The following is a 24,144-nucleotide window of genomic DNA, read 5'->3' as shown; positions in this document are numbered from 1 at the left end:
GACAAAGATCTCCTTGAGCGACAAAATACAAAGATACTATAAGGGACTAAAAATTACCATGTACATGCACAGTTGGGGCAAATTATGGGCAAGAAGATTAAAAAACTAAAAACCCAACTGCCACTTCTGAAGAGCTGAGAGAAAAACAGGGTGTTGTAAGCAAAAGCAGGGTACTAGCATGCCCTCTGCATAGGACACCACCAAAGGGGAGGGCGGACCACCTAATCTACCCCTCTGGCCCAATCCCAGGACCCCCCCCCCATGCCCTTACCCCATATAAGGCAACTGCTTTCTCCCCACCTCCACCCCCATCGCTGCCTCCCCCCAGCAAGTGAGAAAGCAAGGGAACCTGTTGTTTGTTGTAACTCTCCTGACTGCAGCAGGAGCCCCAGCAAAGCCTTGCCTGAATTTTCCTATCTGGCCTCATCAATTTCTATTGATTTAGCAAGGTCAAGAACCCAGGTCAGTAACAGACTCAGTGGTGCCCAAGGGGCTGTTGTCCCTTTTCTGGGAGAGGATCTGGGCACCTCTGGGACCACTGAATGCAGTTTCCTCGTGGGTGATAAGCAGCTGCCTGAACCTCTTGTTTCAGCATCAGTGTGGGCCCTGGGGACCTCCATACCCTCATTCAGGTAAAACTTTCCCTTTCCCTCTCTCTCTCTCTTTTTTTTTTTTTTTTTTTTTTTTTTTTTTTTTTTTTTTGCCTTTTCTAGGGCCACTCCCGCAGCATATGGAGGTTCCCAGGCTAAGGGTCTAATCGGAGTTGTAGCCGCCAGCCTACGCCAGAGCCACAGCAAGGCAGGATCTGAGCTGCGTCTGCGAACCACACCACAGCTCACGGCAATGCCGGATCCTTAACCCACTGAGCAAGGCCAGAAATTGAACCCGCAACCTCATGGTTCCTAGTCGGATTCGTAACCACTGTGCCACAACGGGAACTCCTCCCTTTCCCTCTCTTGATATCTCTCTGCTTCTCTCTCTGTCTTTTCCTCTCGCTGTCCTCTCCTGCTTCTAGAGTGGATGTCAGGTAGCTGTAGCAACATTCCTCTCAGATTTGAGGCCTGCTTCCCACGGCCAGCAACGTCTCCCCTTCACGGGTGACAAGAGGTGGGAACGGCTCACCTCACATGGTGCTGATCCTGGTCCAGCAGTCTCTCCCTGACAGGAGACTTACGAAAGTGACAGAGGTTCAAACTTCATAACGTGAAGTGGCTGGAAGTCCAATTGTCCTAATATTCTTACCTTTATTTTCCTATCTGGCCTCTTACAAATTTCTATTAAGGAGGGCCAAGAACCCAGGTTGGTAACAACTGGAGTGACTACTGTAGGCAAAAACAGAATCTCATCATTATTTATGCCTCTTAGATAATTGCCAGCAGTGTGGGAGATAGATTTTAGATTGACAATTAAGAGGGTTTTTTTTTGTTTCTTTTGTTGTTTTAGACCCAGTGGCCTTATAAATATAGGTATTAATTATTAAATCAGCCCAAAGGCAGGAAGGAGATCAGGAGTTTCTTCTCTAGAGATCACTTAGGGGCTACTTTAATAGTTGGCAAGAGTAACGAATTAAGCCAGGAATCTTTCAGTGGTAATAGAGAGGCAGGGACAGATGGAAAGATTTCAGGGAGAGCATGGGAAATGTGACTCTGCATCACCTGCAGTTTATTATGTCATCTCAAACAGCACTTGATAAGTGAGGCATTCTGGCAAATGGCACATGGTGGGGGCTGTTTCCCAAGTTACTGATGGTTCATTTGTGTGCCCATTAGACTGCCAGCCTCTTTAAGGCAGGGCTCATGTCTTTTCATCTCTGGTTCCTCCTGCCTCCTAATGACCCACAAAAGGGTATGCTGGATGGTTGCTGAACGAATGGAAAATAAACCTTCATCTATGACTGAAGATTACAGGCTATGTGGCAGTAAAAGCTCTAGCATTAGAAGTTCACAGATAGGAGTTCCCATCGTGGTTCAGTGGTTAACAAATCCGACTAGGAACCATGAGGTGGTGGGTTGGATTCCTGGCCTTGCTCAGTGGGTTAAGGATCCGGCGTTGCCATGAGCTGTGGTGTAGGTTGCAGACGCTGCTCGGATCCCGCGTTGCTGTGGCTCTGGCATAGGCCGGTGGCTGCAGCTCCGACTCGACCCCTAGCCTGGGAACCTCCATATGCCGTGGCAGCAGCCCAAGAAATGGCAAAAAGACAAAAAAAAAAAAAAATCAGATAGCCAGACATTACACTGATTACCATTCATTCAATCTAAGCTTTCGTAGCAATTTCTTTTTTTTTTTTTCATTTTTATTAAGCTGGTAAACTACCCATCTCACAAATAACTAAAAAGTAACTTGTTAAAAAATCTGATTTTATTAAGCTGATTTTCATGGGGGGGGGTCGCTGTTCTAAGAATACATTGTTCGAGATTCAGAACACAGGAGCTACAGATTTCCACAGCCTTTGATGACGGCTACAAACACGATTTAAACCCCTTAATTCCCAATTGCAAAGCAACTTGGCGGAACCAACCTCTGACGCTCGAATTTCCGGGGGGAAATCGCGAGTATGTTACAACAGATCGATTGCTTTTGCCTGGCAGAGGCTTATCTGAAAAGGACTGGGAGGCCAAGCGAAGAAGGTGAGTTACGGGCGTCCTTGTCTGGAGAGAGCTTGAGCTACTGCGTTTCGGCAGCCCGCGCAGGGCCTGGTTGGCGGAGCGTCCAAGCAGGCTGGAGAGTTCAGTCATGTTCCCTCAAGCGGTGATGCGCGCCTTCCGCAAAAACAAGACCCTACGTTATGGAGTCCCCATGTTGGTGAGCGCAGGGAGGAGGAAGTGTGGGGGGCGGGATTCCGGGAGGCGTGGGAGCTCAAGTTTGGCTGGAATTAAACTGCAGGGAAACTGTAATGCCAGGCCAGGAGTGGCAGCGATAGTTTGAGAGCGTTTAGGCGGTCCTTCTAGTCTCCTCGAACTGGTAGTGGCATCTCGAGTCGTCCACTTACCTTTTTTGGTAGTGCTTCTGAGAGAGATGTCAGAACCAGATTTTAACCCAAGTCTGAATGATTCCTAAATTTGTATCGCGCCCTTAACACCCCGCTACAGCTTGACGATACTCTGGGTCTTTGGGACTAGACGTATTTACTTGATTTAGCTGTACAACTTCGAACTTCTTCAGGTTTCAGTTTACTAGTTTGTGAACTGGCTTAATTCTCCCAGAGTTAATGACCCCAACTTAAACTCTTGTGAATGATTGGGAGGGCACCTTCCGCATTGCAGCAGCTCTCTAAACATGGTCGCTGAAATGTTGATGTTTTTAAAGTACATTGAAAGTAGGTTTGGTGTCTGTGTGTTTGCATCCAGTCCTGTACTGAGTTCCCTGAAGATCCCATTCGTCTTGAAACTTCAGGGTGATGTTGGCTTAACACCAACCCGAGTTGCTCTGGTGAGACCACTCCCTTTCTTTTCGGTTTGACCTTGCCAAGTTATTTTGCTTCAGCAGGCCTTGATATCACAGTAAATTAATTTAAATAAAGCACGTGGACATAATCCACTTTCTTTTAAATAGTTTATTACTTTGGTATGGATATTGATACCGGTGAAATTACCAGCTTTTGCATTTAAGCAGAATTAAAGGAAAGAAGTGACCTTAGAAAAGTAACGAGTTTTTTTTTAACTCATCTTCGATGAATCTAGGTTTCTTTTTAATCTTTGGAAACTCCTTTGTATGTATGTTTTTAAAAGTTTAAAGAAAGCTGTATAAGACAATGCAGTAATTATATTTGTATAGATAACAGGCATGTGTGAAAACTATCCTCTCTATAGATTCCCCCCCACCAAAGAAGTCTAGTCAGAAACACTGTTTAGTCACTTAACTTGAATCACCTGCATGTTCTACTGGAAGACAGTTTGATTTTGTTTCTAATCTTTCAAAATCATCAAAACCAATGTCTTAAAACCACTAGTATAAAAGTAACCTCTGGGGGTTCTCTCATTTGTTCTATTTCATGGAATAGAGAATACCATAGTAGACTTCCTCCCAAGTGTACTTCTCTTTACTGGCCTTTATGTCTATACTGGGCCTATACTATAGTGGACCTAATGTCTATACCGTTTCAAAATATAGGTCCTAGACATAATTAATTTTGTAGAGGAAAATGGCTTTTTTTCTTTTTTTCTTTTTTTGGTCTTTTTTTAAAAGGGACACACCTGCAGCATATGGAGGTTCCCAGGCTAGGGGTCTAATAGGAGCTGAAGCTGCTGGCCTATACCATAGCCACAGCAACTTGGGATCTGAGCCCCATCTGCAACCTACACCACAGCTCATGGCAACGCCAGATCCTTAACCCACTGAGCAAGGCCAGGGATCAAACCTCATCCTCATGGATGCTAGTCAGATTCGTTTCTGCTGCGCCATGACAAGAAGTCCTGTAGAGGAAAATGTTGAATTCAGTGCTCTAAAACCCAACACTACTAGAAAGAATCGAAAGATAACATCCTCTTTACCATGTATCAGTCAAATATACCATAATTACTAAAATACTATATGCTGTATTTACTGTAGTATACTACCATACTTCAGATTGAAATTATTTCCTCTCAGATAAATATTAATGCTTCTAGGAATCTTTATTCAACATCATACAGAAGAGGACTTAGAATACCAAGTATAAACTAATAATAATTTCCTTCCCTTCTTTTCCAAACCACTTGGAAAAGAGAATGTAGTTGTTTCAGTTTCCACACTGCCCATTTAGTCCTGAGAATTTACTTTTCTAACCCGACCAGTGACTAATGATTTCTACATACCAAAAATTTAGCCCATTTAATGTGTTCAGTTCGTCTGTTTTTAGTATATTCACAGTGTTATGCAACTGTCACTTCAGTCTAATTTTAGAATATTTTCATTACCCTAAGAGAAATACCAAACTCACTAGTAGTTACTACCTATTCTCCTCTGCCCTTTACCCATCCTAGGTCTGTCCTTCTGTCTATAGATTTAATAGAATGACACAACATGTGGTCTTTTGTGACTGACCTTTTTCACATAGCATAATATTTTCAAGTTTCATGCATGTTGTAATGTATCAAAACATCATTTCTTTTAAAGGCTAAATAGTCTGTCAGTTGGCATATTTATTTTCCATTGATGAACATTTCGGTTTTTTTCATTTCTTGGCTATTACGAATAATGCTGCTCTGAATATTCACGTACAAATTTATGTATGGTTGTGTTTTCATTTTTCTTGAGTCTATACCTAGTAGTAAAATTGCTGGGTCTTATGGTTACTTCATGTTTCACATTTTGAGGAACTTCCAGAATCTCTCCCAGAAACTACATCATTCTCACCAGCAATGTATGATGCTTCTGATTTCTCCGCATTCTTGCCAACAGTTGTCATTGTCCACTGTTTTTTGTTTGTTTGTTTGTTTGTTTATTTTAAACCCTTATTAGTGGGTGTGAAGTGGTAGCTGTGGTTTTGATTTGCATTTCCCTAATGACTAATAATGTGGGACATCCTTTCATATGATCAATTATTGGTTATCTCTGTATCTTCTTTGGAGAATCGTCTATTCAGATCCTTTGCCCATTTTTACTCTGGGCTATTTTTTTTTTTATTGGGCAGTGATTTTCCTAATTACCTAGAACCAATAAGTTTCCCAGTCTTTGTCAAGGGGCTCTGTGTGCTTAATTAGGCATGCCTTCAGTACTTAGGCAGGTTGCATTTCTGCCTTAACCTTTTATTTCTCGCTTTCTCAGAGCCTCAGGTTTAGCCATAGGTGAGTGTTTTGGGGCTTCTCAGATCTTTCCTGAGCTCACACACTGCTCTGGGCATGTGGACAGTTCTGTTCACGTGCATATCCTTCTTGAGTCTCAAGAATATTCGGAGTTCCTGTGTGGCTTGGTGGTTAATGAATCCGTCTAGGAACCATGAGGTTGTGGGTTCGATCCCTAGCCTTGCTTAGTGGGTTAAGGATCTGGCATTGCCATGAGCTGTGGTGTAAGTTGCAGATGCAGCTCGCATCCCGAGTTGCTGTGGCTGTGGTGTAGGCAGGCAGCTATAGCTCTGATTCAACCCCTAGCCTGGGAACTTCCATATACCACAGGAGCAGCCCGAGAAATGGCAAAAAAGACAAAAAAAAAAAAAAAAAAAAGAGTGTGCTTGGGCTTTTCAGAGTCCTCTATGGACACCTTATCACCTTATTCCTCGTATTTTCCTTTTGAACTTTTTGGTGACACCATTGTTTGCCCTGTTATCTACCACCTCAGGCAGTATGACGTTAAACAGCTGCCTCTGAATTTCTTCAGTAAACACTTCCAGGGAGAACAGGGAGAAGTAAGTCTGTTTGCACTAGTTGAGTTCCAAGTAGGAACTCAGGTAAAAGTAGGAACTTGACTTGAGTTCCAAGTAAAGACAGCTTGTGAGTGGGCTCCCCCAGGGAACCACCAGACTGGTCACATAGTAAACATTCTCAGGGAATAAGATTTTAAGGAGTTCCACACCATTGTGGCCTTTCCAGTGGTTACTGCTACATATCATGATTTTTGACTATTGGTTTTCATGGTTACCATGGAGCTGGGGTGGGGAGGTGGGAATAGGGCACCTGAGAAAGGTTGGAATGCCTTCAAGCTTTCTGTTTTAACTGAGATTCAGTCATTCTTCTTATGTAAATGTTCCCACATTACTGCAAGCCTTTGTTTCTGAAAAAGTAGATTTGACAACTCTTGCCAGTGTTCTCATTGCTTTAATGGGAAGATTGTTTAGAGTTCTAACTTTGTCATTTCACTTTTTGGTTCCTCTTTTTTTTTTTTGGTCTTTGCTGAAAGTTTCTAATTTTTCATTTAAGAACATCAGTTAATGCTTTCTGAAGCATTTTTTATGATGGTTCCTTTTATCTTGAACATTCTGAATAGTATGTTAGGAAACTGTATTGTCTTTAAGTCTTTTACTTTAGCAGCAGTCACCATGCGTGGGTTAAGCTTATAGGTAATAGCCTAATATTTACTGAAGGCTTTCTTTCTCATAATAATGTAGGTTCCAGAGGCCTTATAGTTCTAATCTGCTCTGCCTTGTTCACCTGGTACCCAACTGATTGCTTACTTCTAGGAATGGAATATTAGTAATCAATATGTAAATGCTTTTGAAGTCTTAGATTGATTAAGATCATAAAAGAAATCATTGTAGATAGAAAAGACCCAACACTGTGCCCTGGGACTGCAACATTAAAGGGTTGGGGGGCTCACAAGGACCAATAAAAAAGACTAGAAGAATTCTCAGTGAGGTAAAAGAAAAACCAGGTTTAAGGGAAGAGAAGGAAAATGTGATCCAATGTAATTTTTTTTTTTTTTTTTTTTTTTTTTTGTCTTTTTAGGTCCGCACCCATGGCGTATGGAAATTCCCAGACTAGGGGTCACATCAGCGCTGCAGCTGCCGGCCTGCACCACAGCCACAGGGACATAGGATTGAGTCACATCTGTGACCTATACCATAGCCCACAGCAACGCCGGATCCCCAACCCACTGAGCAAGGTGAGGATCCAACCCGAGTCCTCATGGATATTAGTTGAGTTTGTTGCTGCTGAGTTGTGACGGGAACTCCCCACTACGTCAAATTTTGCTCATGAAAGAAAACGAGAACAGAGCATTAAGTAAGCATTGAATTTTGTAGCATGAATGTCAGTGGTTGTTGGAATGGGTCTAAAAGAGGGTAGAAGCAGCCCCAAGTATGGACAACTAACTTGTTTGACAAATTTTATTGCAGATAAGAACAAAGAGATGGGATAATACTTTCCGTAAGATCAAGAGAAATTTGTTAATAAGATGGGAGAAATAATAGCATGTTTTATGATGAATCATGCAGTGGTGAGCAAGGTTTTTGCTGAATCAGTGCCCTTTAGTATATAAGATGATATGGGATCTAGTGCAAATGAAGATATTTAGTTAAGAATATAGACACTATAGTAATGAGTGGTTGGTAGTACAATGCAATTCTCATACTGACTATATAGCATTAGTGTAAACATCACAGATTAAGGGCACAGTTCTCCATAAAACTCCCCTTATCAGACATTAGCTGAAAGCTCTGGGATTCTTAGGGCACCTGTGCTTTTGATTAGCTAATTACAAATTCAGGAGTTCCTATTAGCCCCTCAGATTCAATAGATCAGTAGAATGACTCACAGAATTCAAGAAATCACTATACTTAGGATTAGTGTTTTATTATAAAGGTTAAGAATTAGGAACAACTGAAAGAAGAGACCCTTAGGGCAAGGGCAGAGGAGGGTCTCAAATGCTGATTTTCCATGTTTTCTTCCTGTGGAATCAGGGCATGCCACCATCCCAGCGCATTGATGTGTTTACCAGCCAGGAAGCTCATCCTGAGTTTTTTCTTTTTTTTTTTTTGTCTTTTTCCCTTTTCTTTATGGCTGGTCCCGTGGCATATGGAGATTCCCAGGCTAGGGATCAAATTGGAGCTGTAGCCACCGGCCTACGCCAGAGCCACAGCAATGCTGGATCCAAGGCGCGTCTGCAACCTACACCACAGCTCACGGCAATGCCGGATCCTTAACCCACTGAGCAAGGCCAGGGAATGAACCCGCAACCTCATGGTTCCTAGTCGGATTCATTAACCACTGCGCCACGACGGGAACTCCCTGAGTTTTTTCTATTGGGATTTCATTGTCTAGCTGTGGCTGATTGAATCATTGGCTATATGACTGAACTCAGTCTCCAATCCCTCTCTTCTCCTCAGAGGTCAGGAGGTCAGGTTGCTATCATATGGCTCAAAACCCCAACCCTTTAGTCACATGGTTGATCATTCCAGCATGGCCGGTCTCTATCCTGCAACTGTCTAGGGGCCCACAATGAATCACCTCATTAGCATAAAGTCAGGTGTGGTCCTAGGGGGATGCTCCTATCACTCAGAAAATTCCAAGTGAGTGGCTCCCTCTCAAGAACCCAGGATCAAGACCAGAGAAATTATTATGTAACATGGGTATTGTGATTGCAGAAGACCAGATGATGGGGGCCTGGACTAGAATATTAGAAGAGGATATAGTCAGAAGTTGTCAGATTCAAGAAATGTTTTGAAAAGTAGAGGTGACAGAATTCAGGGATGGATTAGATGTGAGATATGAATGAGAGGAGCTAAAGATGACTCCAGAGAAGCTGGCTCAAGTAGTTGGATGAAAGTATTTGACACTTATTGGGATGTGAAAGATTAATTATCAGCAAAATTGGGGCAGAAAAAGTGTTAGGGTAAAAAAATCAAGAATTTTTTCATGTTAATTTATGTATACCTGTTAAAGTTTCAAGTGGAGATGTCAAATAGGAAGGCAGGTCTTCAGTTCAGTGGATATTTCCCATTAAAAATGTACATTTGAAGGTTATCTAGGCTACTTAAATCCATGGAACTGGATGACATTACATTACCTGGGCACGCAGTGTTGGTTAAAGGGAGACTGAGAAGGAGTTAGGAAAATCAGGAGTCAGGGTTCCCATCGTGGCTCAGTGGTTAACGAATCTGACTAGGAACCATGAGGTTGTGGGTTCGATCCCTGACCTCACTCAGTGGGTTGACGAGCCACCGTTGCCGTGAGCTGTCGGAGCTGTCCGATTAGACCCCTAGCCTGGGGACCTCCATATGCCTGGGGAGCGGCCCTAGAAAAGGCAAAAAGAAAAAAGCGGGTATGTGTGTGTCTTTTCACTGAAACCAAGAGACAAAAGTTATATATATAAAGAATTATTACATATTGACACTGCAAGTATTAGCTGCTTATACATAATGGATATTTTTCCTGATTTGTTGTCTTTTGAGTTTATGTCAGTTATTCCATTTATTTGCAGGAAAGACACTTTACATTTTTTATGTGGTCAGATTTATTGGGTTTTTAAGTTGATAGCTTCAAGGTTTTAGTGGTATTCCAACTTTGAAAGTATAAAATTTTATATTTTACACTGTTTCATATCTCATATTTCTTTGGTGATATTAATATATTGATATGAAACGGAACGTAAAGATCAGTTTTTTTCTAAAATGCTAGACTTTTATAGTTTTAGGGTAAGAGATTAAAACCCATTAAATTATTGGAGGAGATGCTAAAGTAGCAGTGACAATTCAGGGGCTCTTTTAAGGTTTATCACATACTGAGTAGTCTGGCATATTTTATGAGATTCTTTTACCCTGGTAAGAAGATGGAGAAAAATGCTCTCTAATTGGTTTATTTTGGAAAATCATGAAATTGAAAGAATTCTAATCTTTTTTTTTTTTGGCCACATCCACAGCATGCAGAAGTTCCTGGGCCAGGGATCGAACCTGAGCCACAGCAGTGACAATGCCAAATCCTTAACAGCTAGGCCACCAGGGAACTCCAAAAAGAATTCTTGTCTTGAAAAAGAAAGGCCAGAATTTTATTCTTGAATTTACCCATTGTAATCACGGGCAGGTCATTTAGTTGACTGTGCTTTTATTTCCTCATCCATTAAATAGAATTTTTTTTTCATAGCTCTTAGGTCTTTTGTAAGAATCTACTAATGTAATGTTTGTGATGGTGATATTTAAATCATAAGGTCAAATATAGGTAAAGGGTACTGATTTTAGTATTTGCTAATGTGCTAAAATGTTTCCCAGTGACAGTGTATACTATATCTACTCTAAAAAGAATAATGGTAAACTCACCAGGAAAAATAATCTGTAGGATTTTGTTTCATCTGCCGCTCTTGGCATTTAGGTAAGTAGTAAGTATATAGATAGACTGAATTCTGCCTTCTAATTTGCTTAATTGTTTCCCTATCTTGTTTCAGTTGCTGGTTGTTGGAGGTTCTTTTGGTCTTCGTGAATTTTCACAAATCCGTTATGATGCTGTGAAGATTAAAGTAAGAACTGTCATTGGAGTTTGACTTGTGGACATGTATGTTCTGGTTTAGGAGACATGTATACTCAGTATACTAAGCAGTCTGAGTTTTATCTTGCCTTTTGAGACTGGGACACATGCTCTTTGGGCTCTTTTTTTTAAATTTTTAAACATTTTAATACAATTTTTAAAGGTTACCTTTCATTTACAGAATTACAAAATATTGGTTATATTCCCCATGTTGTACAATACATACTTGAGCCTATTTTATACCCAATAGTTTGTACTTCCCACTCCCTCATCCCTATTTCACTCCTCCTCTTTCCCCACTGGTAACCTCTCATTTGTTCTCGGTATCCGTGAGTCTGATTCTGTTTTGTTATATTCACTAATTTGTTGTATTTTTTAGTTTATGTGATATCATACAATATTTGTCTTTGTCTGACTTACTTCACTTAGCAAAAAATCCTCCAGGTTCATTTATGTTGTGACAAATGGCAGGATTTCCTTTTTTATGGCCTAATAATACTGTTTATATATATGTTTATTAAATATGTGTGTACACACACACACACACACGTGCACACACACACACACACACACACACATGCATACACACACACATATGTACCAGCTTCTTTATCCATTCATCCATTTATGGATACTTAGGTTGTTTCCATGTCAGATCATATGGTAGTTTCATTTTTAAATTTTTTTTCCAGTTTGTTTTTGTTTTCGCTTTTTCTGGCTACTTCTATAGCATATGGAAGTTCCCAGGCTAGGGGTTGGAATTGGGTTGATTGAATTAGTTCAATTTACTGTTAGACATTTGGGTTGATGGGTGATTTGGGCTAATGAGGTAACTTAAAGAAGGAGCAGGTTGCCAGGGGAGTCAACCCTGTGATTAGAAGGTAGAACTTTCAGCCCCACCCCCTGACCTCCTAGAAAGATAGTGGGGCTGAGGTTGAATCAATTACTGATGGCCAGTGACTTAATCAGTCATTCCTGTGTAATGAAGCCTCTATAAACCCCCCAGAAGATAGGGTGTGGACAGTGGATAGTTGGTGGACATGTGTGCTAGAAGAGTGGCACATTCAGAGAGGGCATGGAGACTCTGTACCTTCTCCGTATTTTCCCCTGTGCGGCTCTTCCATCTGTCTATTCCTGAATTAGTTCCTTTTGTACTAAACTGATAAACCAGTAAATAAACATGTTTCTTAGAGTTCTGTGTGCCACTCTAGCAAATTAATCAAAACCAAGGAGGAGTTGCTGAGACTGCCGAACTGTAGCCAGTAGGACAGAAGCACTGGTACCAGTTTGGACTTGTGATTGGTGTCTGAAGTGGGGGCATGGGCAGTCTTGTAGGATTGAGCCCTTAACCTGTGGGATCTGATGCTGTCTTGAGGTAGACAGTGTCAGAATTGAGTTAATAATGGATAAGCAGTGAGGTCCTACTGTATTGCAAAGAGTAGCCATAGCTGCCTTCTATCAGAATTTTAAAAATATAAACCTGTATTCCTCAGTTCACTTAAGCTTTTTTTATCCTGTAAGGCTAATGTATATTTCATTATTATATCCCTATCAATGTCAGTGATTGTGATTTATACCTAATGGTTGTTCAGAAAACACTTTTGGCTAATCTCTTGCTCAGGCCACTACAAAAAAAAGAAAAGAAAAGAAAATTGCTGCTATGTTCAGTTTTGGAGGAATATGCCCTTTTTTAGGAGAAATATGATTTTGGAAAAGGGCTTGATTTAATACATCCCTTCTTAGCTTCACTTATAAATTACATTGAATTCATTTCTTCTCATATCTTCTGGAATAGTGAATGGGAAGAAAGGAGGCCAGATATTGAAGGAAGCTCATCTTGGTGTTTTGGAGGTAGTCATCTACAAGCAAGTGTAGATTTTATTTATCAGAGTTAATAAAAATCAGAAGTACTAATACTGCTTGACATTTAGACATTGTTTTGATGTGATGTGTGGTCTGTTGATGTGTGGTCTGTTTCAAATAAGTTATACTTTTGCGTAAATTCAAGATAATCTTTTCAGAAATAAATTCTGAATGTTTTGAAATGGAAATTTAGTGGTCATTAGCATTTCATGTCTACATTTATATCTATTCTCAGATTTTGTATGTGCAAATAATGCTGAGAGGCCATAAAAGAACATAGCCCCCCACCCCCCCCAAAAAAGAATTGACTTAATAATTGACTTAATAATTGCTTGGTGGTGTGAAAAACATACCTTGGAGGAATGTTTTTCCTAATGGAGATAAGAAGCACCATTTACTGACATAACATCTTTTTGGTCCTATGCCTATTTTGTCATAAGTCTGTTTTGGGCCTCTGTTCTGTTGCATTGGTTTGAAAATTACATTGTGATTATCAGATTAATTTTGCATTCCTGGAATGAATTGAAGGTTATGGCATACTGTCCTTTTTGTACATTGCTAAATTCTCTTTTTAGTGGCTTCTTTAGGAATTTTGTATTAGTGAAATTGGCTTGTTATTCTCTCTTACTGTCATTTCAAGTTTTGATATCAAGGTTATGCCTACCACATAACCATAGTAGATTTTTCATTACATTGGCATTACTTTTTTTTGGTAAAATACACTGGTTAAAACCTGGAGTTTTCTTTGTGTGAAGTTGTTAATGACAGATTCAACTTTTTATAGGTTATAATACTATTCAAAATGTTTATTCTTCCTCTGGTAGTGTTGGAAAGTTGCATTTTTCTATAAATTTGTCCATTTTTTCTAATTTTTTTTTTTTTTTGTCTTTTTGCCATTTCTAGGGCCGCTTCCACAGCATATGGAGGTTCCCAGGCTAGGAGTCGAATCAGAGCTGTAGCCGCCGGCCTATGCCAGAGCCACAGCAACGTGGGATCCGAGCTGCGTCTGTGACCTACACCACAGCTCACGGCAACGCCGGATTGTTAACCCACTGAGCAAGGGCAGGGATCGAACCTGCAGCCTCATGGTTCCTAGTCGGATTCGTTAACCACTGTGCCACGACGGGACTCCTGAATTTTTTTTTAAAGTTATTCATATTATCCTAGTATCTACTGACTGTAGAATTTATATTGTTGACCCCTTTCATTGTAAATATTATTTGTGACTTCTCTTTCTGCTAAGTCAGTTTCACACAAGATTCATCAATAACTTTTGGCTTTGATTCTTTGATCATGCATATGTTTTACCTTTAAATAATTTCTCTGTAACTACGGTACACTAACCAATTGTGCCACTGGAACACTCACCTTTAAATAATTTCTGTTCTTGGGAGTTCCCGTCGTGGTTCAGTGGTTAATGAATCCAACTAGGAACCATGAGGTTGTGGGTTTGATCCCTGGCCTTGCTCAATGGGTTAAGGATCCGGCATTGCCATGAGCTGTGGTGTAGGTCGCAGATGTGGCTCGGATCCCACATTGTTGTGGCTGAGGCATAGGCTGGCGGCTACAGCTCTAATTAGACCCCTAGCCTGGGACTCTCCATATGCCATGGGAGCAGCCCTACAAAAGGCAAAAAGACAGAAAAAAAAATTAAATCAATAAATAATTTCTGTTCTTTATTTACTTTTTCCTTTCTCTCTCTCTCTTTTTTTTTTAACTTTGTAAGATAGATTTTAACTCATTCATTTTCTTTTTTTGTAATATATGCTTGTAAGCTGATGAATTTCCTTTTAAGCACAGCCATGGCTCTGTCATGCAAGTTTTAATGTGTAATAGCTTCATAATCAGTCAGTCAATTTAAATTTGCTTTTATTTATCCATGAGCTATTTAGAAGTGTTTTTTTCCTTAACTTATAAACACAGGGGATTTCCTAGTTATTATTTTTTATTGATTTCTAACTTGAGTGCATTGTAAAAAAATTTTTTTATTTTACCCATAGCATGCATAAGCTCCCAGCCTAGGAGTCAAACACATGGCACAGCACTAACCCAAACCACAGTAGTGACAATGCTGAATTCTTGACCTGCTAGGCCACCAGGGAACTCCAGAAGTATTTTCAATGAGTTCATTCTTTTGGTATTTGTTCAGACTCGCTTTATGACCTGATGTATGATCAGTTTGCATAAATGAGGTATGCTTGAAAAGAATGTACATCCTACAGTTGTTCAGTACATACTAAAGATTTATACATCCATTTGGTCAAGTTTGTTATTTGTGTTTTTTCAAATTTTCTGTATTGTTGACTTTTAAAATCTATTCTCTTACTGAGAGAATTGTGTTAACTTCTCTTATTATGACTCTGTCTGTTTTACCATGATATTAGGTACGTATAATTTCGGAATTACTGTCTTCTTGTAAATTGAAATATTATTATAGGAGTTCCCATCGTGGTGCAGCAGAAGCGAATCTGACTAGGAACTATGAGGTGGCAGGTTTGATCCCTGGCCTTGCTCTGTGGGTTAGGGATCCGGCGTTGCCTTGAGCTGTGGTGTAGGTTGTAGACTGGGTTCGGATCTGGTGTTGCTGTGGCTGTGGCGTAGGCCAGCAGCTATAGCTCCGATTAGATCCTTAGCCTGGGAACCTCCATATGCCACAGGTGTGGCCCTAAAAAGACAAAAGACAAAAAAAAAAAAAAAAAAAAAAAAAAAAAAGAAAGAAAGAAAAAAGAAATATTATAGTGAAGCATTGCTTGGTAATAATACTTTTTCTCCTTAAAGCCTATTTTGTAGGATTATTAATACAGCTTCACTAACTTTCTTTTTAATCTCAATCTTCTGTAAACTTAAGTTTTAGATATATCACTTATAAACAGAATAGTATGTTTTTAATTGGATCATTAAATACATTTACATTTAATATAATTTAAAAATATATTTGGGTTTAAATATACCTTCTTTTTATGTACTATTGTTATAATTATTTCTTTTTGTTGTCCTCTTTTGGATTAATTATATTTTTAATTTTTTTCTTTCTTTTTTTTTTTTTTTTTTTTTTTTGCTTTTTAGGGCCATACCCATGGCATATGGAGGTTCCCAGGCTAGGGGCCTAATCAGAGCTGTTGCTTCTAGCCTACGCCACAGCCGCAGCAATGTGGGATCCGAGCCGAGCTGTGTCTTCGACCTACACCATAGCTCATGACAATGCCGGATACTTGACCCACTAAATGTGGCCAGGAATGGAACCTGCATCCTCATGGATACTAGTTGGGTTCATTTCTGCCGAACCACAATGGAAACTCCATATTTTGTTCTTGTTCCAATAGTTTAAAAGCTATGGTTTTACTCTTCCAGTAGAGTTATGCTAGAGACTGTTGTGGCCTACGGTTTTTGTTTTTGCTTTTTCCTTCTACTTTCTTGGTCTTGACAGGGAGCAGAATGCACCACCCTAAAATGTGCCACTTTGGCCTGTGGATTGTTTTAAGCTGAAGGCAATTAAGATCCAGCAGACTTGCCCAAGTGTGGCCCTAAAAAAAAAAAAAAAAGACCCAGCAACACTCAGGAAAAGCTTTTTATCTCTCCCTTAACTTCCCAAAAGAATTTGGGTAGGGGGCCTCTACCAGGAAGATAGCTATTATAAGAGATTATTTTTTTTTTTAATCAGAAAGATATATCTGGATGGCATGGCAAACATTTATTTACTAAACATTTTGTCTTCTCATCTTCCTTGGGTTCCCAGGCTAGGGTTCGAATCAGAGCTACAGCTGCTGGCCTTCGCCACAGCCGCAGCAACGCCAGGTCTGAGCTGCCTCTGTGACCTACACCACAGCTCATGGCAATACCAGATCCTTAACCCACTAAGCGAGGCTAGGAGTTGAACCTGCAACCTCATGGTTCCTAGTCGGATTTGTTTCTGCTGTGCCGCAAGGGGAACTCCAATTGTAGCTACTTTTTAGATGATATTTGGACAACATAACCTATAAAACTGAATAGCAAAAAGAACTAAGTGGTATAAAATTTAGAAGGAAGGAAATTAAAATTTTATTATGTGCAGATGAAATGTTGTCTACCAAGAAATGTGTATACACAAGATTAAAGAGTAAAACAATTAGAATGAAAAAGATTGTACAACAAAGTGGCTCTTCTTAATTCTTTGTCATTTTCATTTTGATATCTTTAACATGTTAATGTATGTTAAAATGTTTTAAACTTCCATAAATATGGATTCTTCCTGCTGTGTTATCTTTTTGCTATTGATTTAAAATGTTGTTGATTGTAGTCAGTAAATATGATATGTATGACAATATTTTTTACATATGAATATACCTAGGTTTCCTTTATGCTCTAGAATAAGTTTAATTTTTATTAATAGCTTTTGTGTGTTTGAAGAGAAAATACCAACCTAAATTTGCTGGGTGGGCTCCACTATTCACAATAGCCAAAGCATGGGAACAACTTATATGTACATTGACAGATGAATGGATAAAGAAGATGTGAAGTACACACACACACACACACACACACATACATACAAACACAATGGAATACTACTCAACCATTAAGAAAGAATTAAATGTCCAATAGGAGAATCAAGTTTGTAACTCTCCCCACCCCCCAACACTCACCTTTCCCCAGCTGTACAAAATAGAGCTTAAATTATGTGTTTCATTATTGAAAAAGATATACAACATATGTCTGTGTTTTCTTATGCTTTGAATAGCCACACTCCTCTTACTCAAAATGCTTATTCACTCACGCAAGTCAAGATTACTTTATTCTAATGTCTTTTGTCGAGTTCAATTGGACCTATTAAAAAATTAATAGCCAAAAAATACAGCCTTCTTTTAGGACTTTGAAATATAAATGCTTAACAATCATAACTACATAGCTTAATTGTGAGGCTCTTTGAACTCATGAGAATTTCTTCACTGATTTTTGATATAATTATTATGCCGTAGCATTATTTTGCCATCATCAATAAATGATTAATATAGTTGAAATCTAAATTATGGTCTCTTAATAAAAAGAATAGATGACTTTGGGGTAATAAACTTTAATTTTTTAATAAACAACTCTGACTATTAAAAAAAAGAAGAACAAAATAATGCCATTCACAGCAATATGGATGCAACTAGAGATTCTCATACTAAGTGAAGTCAGAAAGAGACAAATACCATATGATATCACTTATGTGTAGAATACAAAATATGACATAAATGAACCTACCTACAAAACAAAAACTCACAGACATAGAAAACAAACTTGTGGTTGTCAAGGGGAGGGGTTTGGGGAAGGGATGGAGTGGGGTTGGGGTTAGCAGGTGAAGGTGTAATAATACATGGAGGGAATAAACAACAAGGTCCTACTATATATAGCACAGAGAACTATATTCAGTGTCCTATGATAAACCATAATGGAAAAGAATATTTTTTAAAAAAACAGTGTGTATATATGTGAGTGTGTGTGTGTATATATATATATCTGAATCATTTTGTACAGCAGAAATTAATACAGCATTGTAAATCAATAATACTTCCATTAAAAAATTTGCTAGGGTCAAAATTCTATGTATACCTATTAGAAAAGACTGGTTAATAATTTTATTCATATCTTTAATAATCTTATTTATAATCTGCTTGATCAATTAGTTCCTGGGAAAGGTCCGTTAAGCTCCTCTAGGGTGTTTTGTGTATTTATTTCTTAAATTTTTATCCATTTTGTTGCATAAATTGTCAAAGAAAGGTAGTCACATAATAGTTTATAAAACCTTCTTGAAAATTTGTTCCATTTTCCAATAGTGAATGTTCCTTTTTGATGCTCTTTGCTTTTGCCTTGAATTCTGTTTTGTCCATTAAAAATATTGCTGTGCATTGATTCTACCACCCCCACCCATTTTGTATATGTGTGTGTGATCTATCATTTTTTATAACCCTCTGCCTTAATACTTGTGCTCTCATTCCTTTTTTGAAATGTATTTCTTGTAATTAATATATAGCTTGATTTCTAAAATTTCAGTCAAAAAATCTTTATTAGTTAATAGACATGTTCAACATTTACTGAAATTGTGGATATATTTGTATGTATTTCTACCACTCAAAACAATGCTTGAGGAAAACTCAGTCAAGTAGAAGCCAAGACAGAGGAAAGAAAATAGTAAAAATCAAACTGAAGCTCAAAGTAGTCCTCTCATTATCAACATTGAAGATATAATTTCATTTTATTTTAGTGTTTTAAGTTGCTGATGATCATTCTTTTTTCTAATCCTCATCCCTTTGTAAGTAAGCTGTCTTTTCACTCTTTTTACTTTTGAGATTTTCTTTTTATCCTTAATATACTAAGACTACTATTACTTGATTAAAATGAACTGCTTTTGTTTTGTTGCAGTTATTTTTTACTGTGTTCTTTTAGTTGGAGAAGTTATAGCTTTTTATATGCCATTCATTAATTACTGATGGATTATTTCCCTTCCTTTATTCTCTTTATTCTTTAATTCTTAAAGCCCTAATAGACATACTTTGGATCTAGCTTTAATAATATGCCTTTTTTTTTCTTCTTTTTTTTTTCATTTATCCCATCTATTCATTATTCTGGTGGAATCCTCAGGTTGTATTTCTAGTGTACTAATTTGGCCTTAATCTGTGTTTCGTCATTTTTCATCTATTCTACTTAATTTAATTTGGGTTTTGTTGTTGGTGGTGGTTTATTAATTTCAGCAGTCACATTCTTTCCTAAAGATTTTGTCATACACAGGTATCGTGGCATCAGCTCTTATTTATTACTGTGGAATCTTGTCTAATTTTTTCATAGATTCTCACTTGTTTCTTGTATATGGAAAATGTTCTTTATTGTTTTCAAGAGCAGTATTTATTAGGATTTTTGTAGCGATTCGATATAATAACATAATTTAGGGTAGTGGTTGATAGCATAGACTCTGGAGGCTGAGGGTCTCAAAACCAAGTTTTGCCTCTTTGACAAATCATTCAAACTCCCTGTGTTCTATTATCCTTTCTTTGATCATAATAATAATACTTATTTCATAGGCTTTTTTGAGGATTAAAGAAGATAATAAATGTCACAATGCCTGGCACGTAGCAAGTGTTCAGTAAATATTAGCTGCTGCTAGTTGTGGTAGTGATGGAAGCAGTATATTAGTTACCATACAGTTGGAAGGATTGTGGAGATTTTCCTGTGTTTTTGTAATCTGCCTTGCTATTCTGGCCATGCCTTATAATAACTTTTTAAATTGGAAATTGAATCTCACAGACTTAAGTAACTTATGGCTGCTCTTTCTTTTCTACAGATTGATCCTGAATTGGAAAAAAAACTGAAAATGAATAAAGTGTCATTGGAATCAGAGTACGAGGTACAGTATGTTAATATAGCAATTTTCCTAGTCAGTAACTGGTTCTATCTGCCTTAAAGTAAGATATTACCAGTACAGAAAAAAGTTATTTACCTTAAATATATGATATTGGAAAAACTATATAGTCTTTTGAAAAGAAAATAAAGATGGATATATATTTCATATTCTATGAGTAAATTCTTAATGGATCAAGAACTTTAAAATGAAAACCAAAGGCTAAAAGTACTAGGCATAAAAACTGCCAATCATTTTTTTATGATCTTGAGTCAGAAAAGCCTATCTTAATATGATAGAAAACCCAGAAGCTTTAAAAATGAAGGTTGCTGAGTTCATACAAAAAATTGAGAAGTTCAACCTAAAAAAAAAAATAGTATATGTAGTCAGTAGTCAAATGAGAAATCCTAAAAATATTGTTTATCATATTATGATGAATTAATTTATTTAAATATGAAGAGCAAATCAATATGGAAAAGTTCAACAACTTGGTTGGTAAGTAGGAATATGGGCAAAGCATGTAATGAGTTCAGAGACAACGAAATAGATATTTTTAAACATAAAGAGATGCTCAACTTAGAAATATTAGAATTATCATAAAGTGTGTCATTTTGTACCTATCTGATAATAAAATAATCAGATGAAATCAAATCAAATCAAGGCGTTTAATAGCACATTTGATTATAGGCTGTGGAGAGGGAGGATGTTCTCCATCTCTGATCTTATTTTTCCATTTCTTTTATGTTTGGTCATTTTTGATTGAAAGATGGATGTTAATGAATACTTTGAAGAGACTGATGAAGAGTGTTGATTCTCATTTTAGCAGGCAGTTCGATTATTGGCTGACCATTTTGAGCTTGATTTTATGCTTTGTAAGGGAGGATCTGTGGAAAGGCTCTGATGCTTCCTAAACCCTTCTAACTTAGTAGGACTCATTCTCCAAATTGTTTCCCCCAAGGTTCTTGTCAGAGCTTAAGAGTGGACCACTTTTTCATGATGTTATTCTGCCACCCTGGCATCCCATCTAAGAATTCTTAAATTCTCTAGAGCATATGTCTTAAGTTTTCTGAGTAAAGGCCATTATTCTTTCTTAAAACCTTTTTATAACTTTGGATCATTTTATAACCATACTTGAAAATAATTTACTCTGTCATTGAACATTAAATTAGTAGAATTGTATTTATCTGTGTATATTTAATAGAGTCCTGGTAAAGCTATAAGTGAAATTTAGAGAATGATTTCATTCACTGCTTCCCCATTATTTTGTCAAAACATGTAACTTGTTTCTTTTCAGTATATAAGGAGTATATAAGCTAAGGAGGGTTTGGGGCTAGGATTTCCTTTTATTTCTTTAAGAAACCATAGAATTTGAGAACTGAAGAAAACATGTAGACTGTTTGGTCTCGCCTTTTCATTATTGCTTATGGGAGAATTAGTGTCCAGATGGCTCAAATCACTTGCCTAGTGTTGTATAATTCATTAGTAAAAGAGTAATGCTTAGTATCCAAGTGTCAAGGTAAATTTATATCATTTCCCCTGTCTCTGGATATAGGCTGTCCTGTGTTCTCTGAGTCTCTTTTTCTATCTTGGTCACTTTATTATTCCAGAATAACCAAAGCAGATGTTTTAAAGTTACTGTCAGAGTGGTTATCAGCAGGGTGAAGGAATGTTTAGGTTCTTCCCTTTTTTCCTATTTACATTTCTGTGCTTGAGAGACACTTCACACTGACTAAAGACACAATGAACTAAACTGTAGTTGAAACTGGTTTCCATTGCCCAAAAGGGCTTCGCTTATGGCAGCTATGGGGAATATCTTTTCATTCTTAAGCCCGGGCTCATTTGTCAGGTGCAGAACAAATCATTTTGTCCTTCTTCCTTCTAGCAGACTCTAGAGTCGCAGCCTTTGTTGTTTTCCTTTCATTTACTGCCATCACTCATGTTAACCCATGTTGGTCATTATACTGGATCAACCTTTGGCACCGGACCTTTGTTTTCCCAGCATCTTCCCTTTTGTTGGTCTCTCAAAAATAAAGCATGTAAATTATTAGAGACATGCAAATCAATGAAGTACCATCTCACACCAGTCAGAATGCCGTCATTAAAAAGTCTACAAATAACAAATGCTGGAGAGGGTGTGGAGAATAGGGAACCCCCCTACACTGTTGGGAATGTAAATTGGTGGACCTACTAAAACAGTGTGGAGGATCCTCAGAAAACTAAAAATAAAGTTGCCATATGATCCAACAATTCCACTCCTGGGCATATATATGGCCAAAACTATAATTCAGAAAGATATATGCATCCCTATAGCAGTATATTCACAATAGCCAAGACATGGAAACAACCTAAATGTCCATTGACAGATGAAGGGATAAAGAAGATGTGGTGTATATATTCAGTGGAATACTACTCAGCCATAAAAAAGAATGAAATAATGCTATTTGCAGCAACATGGATGGACCTAGAGATTATCATACTAAGTGAAATAAGAGAAAGACGAATACTGTATGATATCACTTATATGTACAATCTAAAATTGACAGAAGTTCCTACTGTGGTGCAACGGGACAAGTGGCATCTTGGGAACGCTGGGATGCAGGTTTCATCCCTGGCCCTGCACAGTGGGTTAAGGATCCAGTGTTGGTACAGCTGTGGCTTAGGTTACGACTGCAGCTCAGATCTGATCCCTGGCCTGGGAACTCCATATTGCCATGAAGTGGCCAAAAAAGAAAAAAAAAAAAAAAAGATGCAAATGAACTTATCTATGAAGCAGACTCACAGATATATAAAGAACACACTTGCTGCCAAGGGGGAGAGGGGATGGAGGAGGGGTGGATTGGGAGTTTGGGATGAACAGATGCGAACTATTATATAGAGGGTGGATAAACAGCTAGGTCCTGCTGTATAGCACAGAGAACTATATTCACTGTCCTGTGATAAACCATAATGGAAAATAATATGTAAAATAATGTATATTTATATGTATAACTAAATCACTTTGCTATACAGCAGAAATTAATACAATTGTATATCAGCTATACTTGAATAAAATAAATTAAAAAAAATAAAGCATGTAGACTCTTTTTCTATTTTAATAGTTTTATTCTGATGGGGGAAAAGATAGCCAATAACTTGCATAGCAAGCAAGACAAATTCCAAGTCCTACAAAATAATGACATTTCTTTAATTATAAAGCTTGATATGCAGTTGATATATTTAGTAGAATTATAAATGAGGGTCTATTGAGTTCTTTCTACTCATTTATTCATTCATTCAGTGATGTCCTAATGAAACCCACAGGCCTCCTATACTAATATATATGCTCTAATTTTTGTGGCTGTATAGAAAATAAAGGACTCCACTTTTGATGACTGGAAGAATATTCGAGGACCCAGGCCTTGGGAAGATCCTGACCTCCTCCAAGGACGAAATCCAGAAATCCTTAAAACTAAGACAACTTGACTATACTGATTCTTTTTTTTTTTTTTTAATAAAAATGGTATCAAATGGAATTACACTATGAACTTCTATCCATTGGAAAGAAAATTCCAGACCTGCAGAAGCCTGGATGTGACTACTTGATGACAAGTACTCTTGATAAAAAATCAAATACGGGTTTTTATTTATTTTATTTCCCAACTCTTCCATTTGCAAATGAAAGCTACAATGTTGACCACATATATTTTCTACTGCTCAATAAAAATGTGAATGCTGTTATTTAAATGAGTGTCATTTATTTTACTCCCAACTACTCAACACATATTTCTTTTCCACTAGCCAGCAAGGCAGTCTATTCCTAATGAGAATAGTATGTCTAGATCTAAATGTTCTCAATAACATCAAGCAAGATTTTATGTCAAACCCACATGGAGGGAGTTTCCGTCGTGGCTCAGTGGTTAACGAATCCAACTAGGAACCATGAGGTTGCAGTTTCCATCCCTGGCCTTGTTCAGTGGGTAAATGATCCGACATTGCCATGAACTGTGGTGTAGGTTGCAGACGCGGTTCGGATCCAGTGTTGCTGTGGCTCTGGTGTAGGCTGGTGGCTACAGCTCCGAT

At 38.0% G+C, this 24,144-nt stretch overlaps 1 protein-coding gene across 2 annotated transcripts; it reads left to right on the top strand.

Annotated features, from left to right (window-relative positions):
• Positions 2,351–23,808, top strand: LOC100525232 (cytochrome c oxidase assembly protein COX16 homolog, mitochondrial). Of its 2 annotated transcripts, none has more exons than XM_003128623.4 (4): positions 2,351–2,802; positions 10,789–10,860; positions 20,029–20,091; positions 23,431–23,808. In XM_003128623.4, the coding sequence occupies exons 1-4, from the start codon at positions 2,734–2,736 to the stop codon at positions 23,545–23,547; spliced, it is 321 nt and encodes a 106-aa protein (XP_003128671.1). In that variant the 5' UTR covers positions 2,351–2,733; the 3' UTR covers positions 23,548–23,808. The 2 variants fall into 2 exon arrangements, 1 of the variants encoding a protein (XP_003128671.1); XR_002345997.1 differs by having other exon boundaries at positions 2,539–2,627.

This window comes from Sus scrofa, chromosome 7 (assembly GCF_000003025.6).
Source record: "Sus scrofa isolate TJ Tabasco breed Duroc chromosome 7, Sscrofa11.1, whole genome shotgun sequence".
In the NCBI taxonomy this organism is placed as follows: domain Eukaryota; kingdom Metazoa; phylum Chordata; class Mammalia; order Artiodactyla; family Suidae; genus Sus; species Sus scrofa.
The sequence above is the reverse complement of the archived record's forward strand: the minus strand, read 5'-3'. Positions and strand labels throughout refer to the sequence as shown.

Excerpts from the sequence above, each read along its gene's own strand:
- LOC100525232 (XM_003128623.4), top strand. The coding sequence starts at position 2,734 with ATGTTCCCTCAAGCGGTGATGCGCGCCTTCCGCAAAAACAAGACCCTA. Across the intron at positions 2,803-10,788 it reads GTTATGGAGTCCCCATGTTG|TTGCTGGTTGTTGGAGGTTC; the intron begins GTGAGCGCAGGG and ends ATCTTGTTTCAG. Across the intron at positions 20,092-23,430 it reads CATTGGAATCAGAGTACGAG|AAAATAAAGGACTCCACTTT; the intron begins GTACAGTATGTT and ends GTGGCTGTATAG.